This window comes from Tenrec ecaudatus, chromosome Y (genome assembly GCF_050624435.1).
Source record: "Tenrec ecaudatus isolate mTenEca1 chromosome Y, mTenEca1.hap1, whole genome shotgun sequence".
In the NCBI taxonomy this organism is placed as follows: domain Eukaryota; kingdom Metazoa; phylum Chordata; class Mammalia; order Afrosoricida; family Tenrecidae; genus Tenrec; species Tenrec ecaudatus.
Genome location: NC_134549.1, coordinates 18,168,470 through 18,170,905, shown reverse-complemented (window position 1 = coordinate 18,170,905; position 2,436 = coordinate 18,168,470). Strand labels below are relative to the sequence as shown.

Below are 2,436 nucleotides of genomic sequence, written 5' to 3'. Positions count from 1 at the left end.
GTCGGATGGCGGGGTCCACAGAGTGGCTCTCCTTGAGATCTGAGCAGACCTGTTTTCCCATCCACAGGTGAGGATTCCTCTTGGAGCAGACTGATCATCATGAGCAGCAGGAACCCACCCAGGCTCCAGGACATGGCCATCCAGGGCGTGTTGCAGAATGAGGCCTCAGCCATTGCCGCTCTTGAGTGGCTGCCCACACAGTTCTTCCCTCCCTTGTTCATGGCAGCCGTTGCCAAGGGACACAGTGAGGTGGTGAAGGCCATGGTGCACTACTGGCCCTTCAGAAAGCTCCCACTTGGGGCTCTGTTGGAGGATTGTGTGTTTCGAGAGCTCATCTTAAAGGCTGCACTCGATGGCCTTGACATCCTGCGTGCCCAGAATGCTCAGCACAGGAGATGCAAACTGAAAGTGTTGGATTTACAGCTGCACACTGGCACCAACTTCTGGAATGAATGGGCTGGAGCCCCATCTACTGACTCTGTGATGTCATCAGAAGAGCCTGAAGACACACCCCGCAGAATTCAGATGGAAAAAGGACCCCATTCCAGATCAGGAGGGAAGCACCAGCCCCTGACCTCCGTGGAGATGCTCACAGACCTGTGGTTTGAGGAAGCTACCTCAGATGTACTGCTCACCTTCCTGATTGAAAGGGTCAAGCAGAAGAAGGCCCTGCCAACGTTGTGCTGCAGGAAGGTGGCGTTTCTTGGACCTCTCCTACAACTTCACATTCTTGGGGAAATCCTGAAGATGGTGCAGCTGGACTGTGTCCAGGAGGTGGAAATTCATGGCAAATGGGACCTGCACAGCCTCAACTGGTTTGCTCCTTACTTGGCGCAGATGGGTCAACTGCAGACCCTCTTTCTCTCTGGAGTCATCTTGGGTTGCAAGGACTTCGGCAAAGACTGCAACATGGAGCAACTCCTTGCCCAATTCACCTCTCAGCTCCTCAATCTCCATCAGCTCCAGCACCTCTTCCTGGACTCTGCCTGCCTGCCCAGGGGCTGCCTCATCCGGCTGCTCACACGCTTGCCATCTCCCTTGCTGACCCTCAGCCTGACTGATTGTGTGCTTTTGGACGAGGACTTGACTTACCTGTCTTTATGCCCCTGTACCAGCCGCCTAAGGACCCTGGTATTGTGTGGTGTATTCAGGCCTAGCTCAAGTTATGCATTCCTTCCGGGTCTGCTAGAGATTGTCTCCACCACCCTTATGCACCTGAACTTAGCTGGCTGTGGGATCCAAGACCCTGACCTCAGGGCCTTGCAGAATGCACTGGGCCGCTGCTCCCAGCTGGTCACCTTGATGTTATGTGGAAACCCCGTGTCCTGGGATGTTCTGCAGGAGCTGCTGCAGCACACCCCCCCTTTGTGCAAGTTCTTGGAGCTCCCTGTCCCACTGCATTGCTACGTGGGCCCCCAAGGAAAGCTGGACTTGGAAGCTCTCCTCCCTGTCATGGATAATTTGATGGTGATCCTGATGCCCAACGGGGTCAATTCTGTGGAATTCTGTAACCACAGAGGTACTAACAGATCATTGCATGCCATCCTCATCCACATGGACAGCTGATTCCATCATCTCCTTCATGCTATCTTGTCAATCCAAAACGTCCAGCTGTGGGTGCCTTACCCCATATGTAAAGCGTTCATGTTCCCTATGCCTAAGTGATTTCTTCTTGAGGTACACGAGGATCACGAATCTTCTCTGTGATAAAGTCGCCTTCAGATGTGAAGATTTCAGGATGCATCAGATATCACCCTCACCCAAGTCCACCCTCACTTGCTTCACACCTGACTTGTAGAAGGCATTGAAAGAAAGATTCCAGCAGACTGGATGCTGACCCCCCTCAATAAAGGATGGCAGGACGGCACCATGTTTTTGGAATTGAAGGTCTGGCCTTGGCCTCCTTCTCGATTCAGTGCAACCTGGATTCCACGACCTAGCAAACTCTCCAAGAAATTCAGGAACCTCCCTTGTCGAGAAGAGACCAGCCCCTTTCCTTCCAACCAACTGAAACCCATTGTTCAAAGACACGTGTAAATTTCTGTACAATGCGTTCAAATAAACATCTCTCCGTAAAGCCATTCATTGTGGCATTGATTTCTCTTTCAGGCTTACTGAACATTAATTATTCATGACATGGTTTGAGGTTGCACACTGAGCAGAAATGGGCATCCACATTTGGTGGTACTGGTCTCCCTTTTTATCTCCTCCAATATTACCCCGTTCAAAGCTGGGCTTTGGCAAACTTCCCAAGTACCAGGATGCCTTGTTTCAGTCATGCTCCTAGGGGATACTTCAGTTATTTCCTGATGTCATTTGGGGAACCCTATTGCATAGTTGCATAACACCTTATCCCAGGTGGGGCTTTGAAGAAAGTACTGGGCAGATAAGCACAAGATCTATAGAATTATCCCACTAGGTGCTCCACAGAGAATG

At 51.2% G+C, this 2,436-nt stretch overlaps 1 protein-coding gene across 1 annotated transcript; it reads left to right on the top strand.

Annotated features, from left to right (window-relative positions):
- Nucleotides 1-261: 261 nt before the first annotated feature.
- On the top strand, nucleotides 262-1,566 carry LOC142435677 (melanoma antigen preferentially expressed in tumors-like). The gene has a single exon (XM_075539876.1). It carries the CDS (start codon nucleotides 262-264, stop codon nucleotides 1,564-1,566), a length of 1,305 nt encoding a protein of 434 aa, XP_075395991.1.
- Nucleotides 1,567-2,436: the final 870 nt, after the last annotated feature.

Coding starts and splice junctions, on each gene's coding strand:
- LOC142435677 (XM_075539876.1), top strand. CDS start 262: ATGGTGCACTACTGGCCCTTCAGAAAGCTCCCACTTGGGGCTCTGTTG.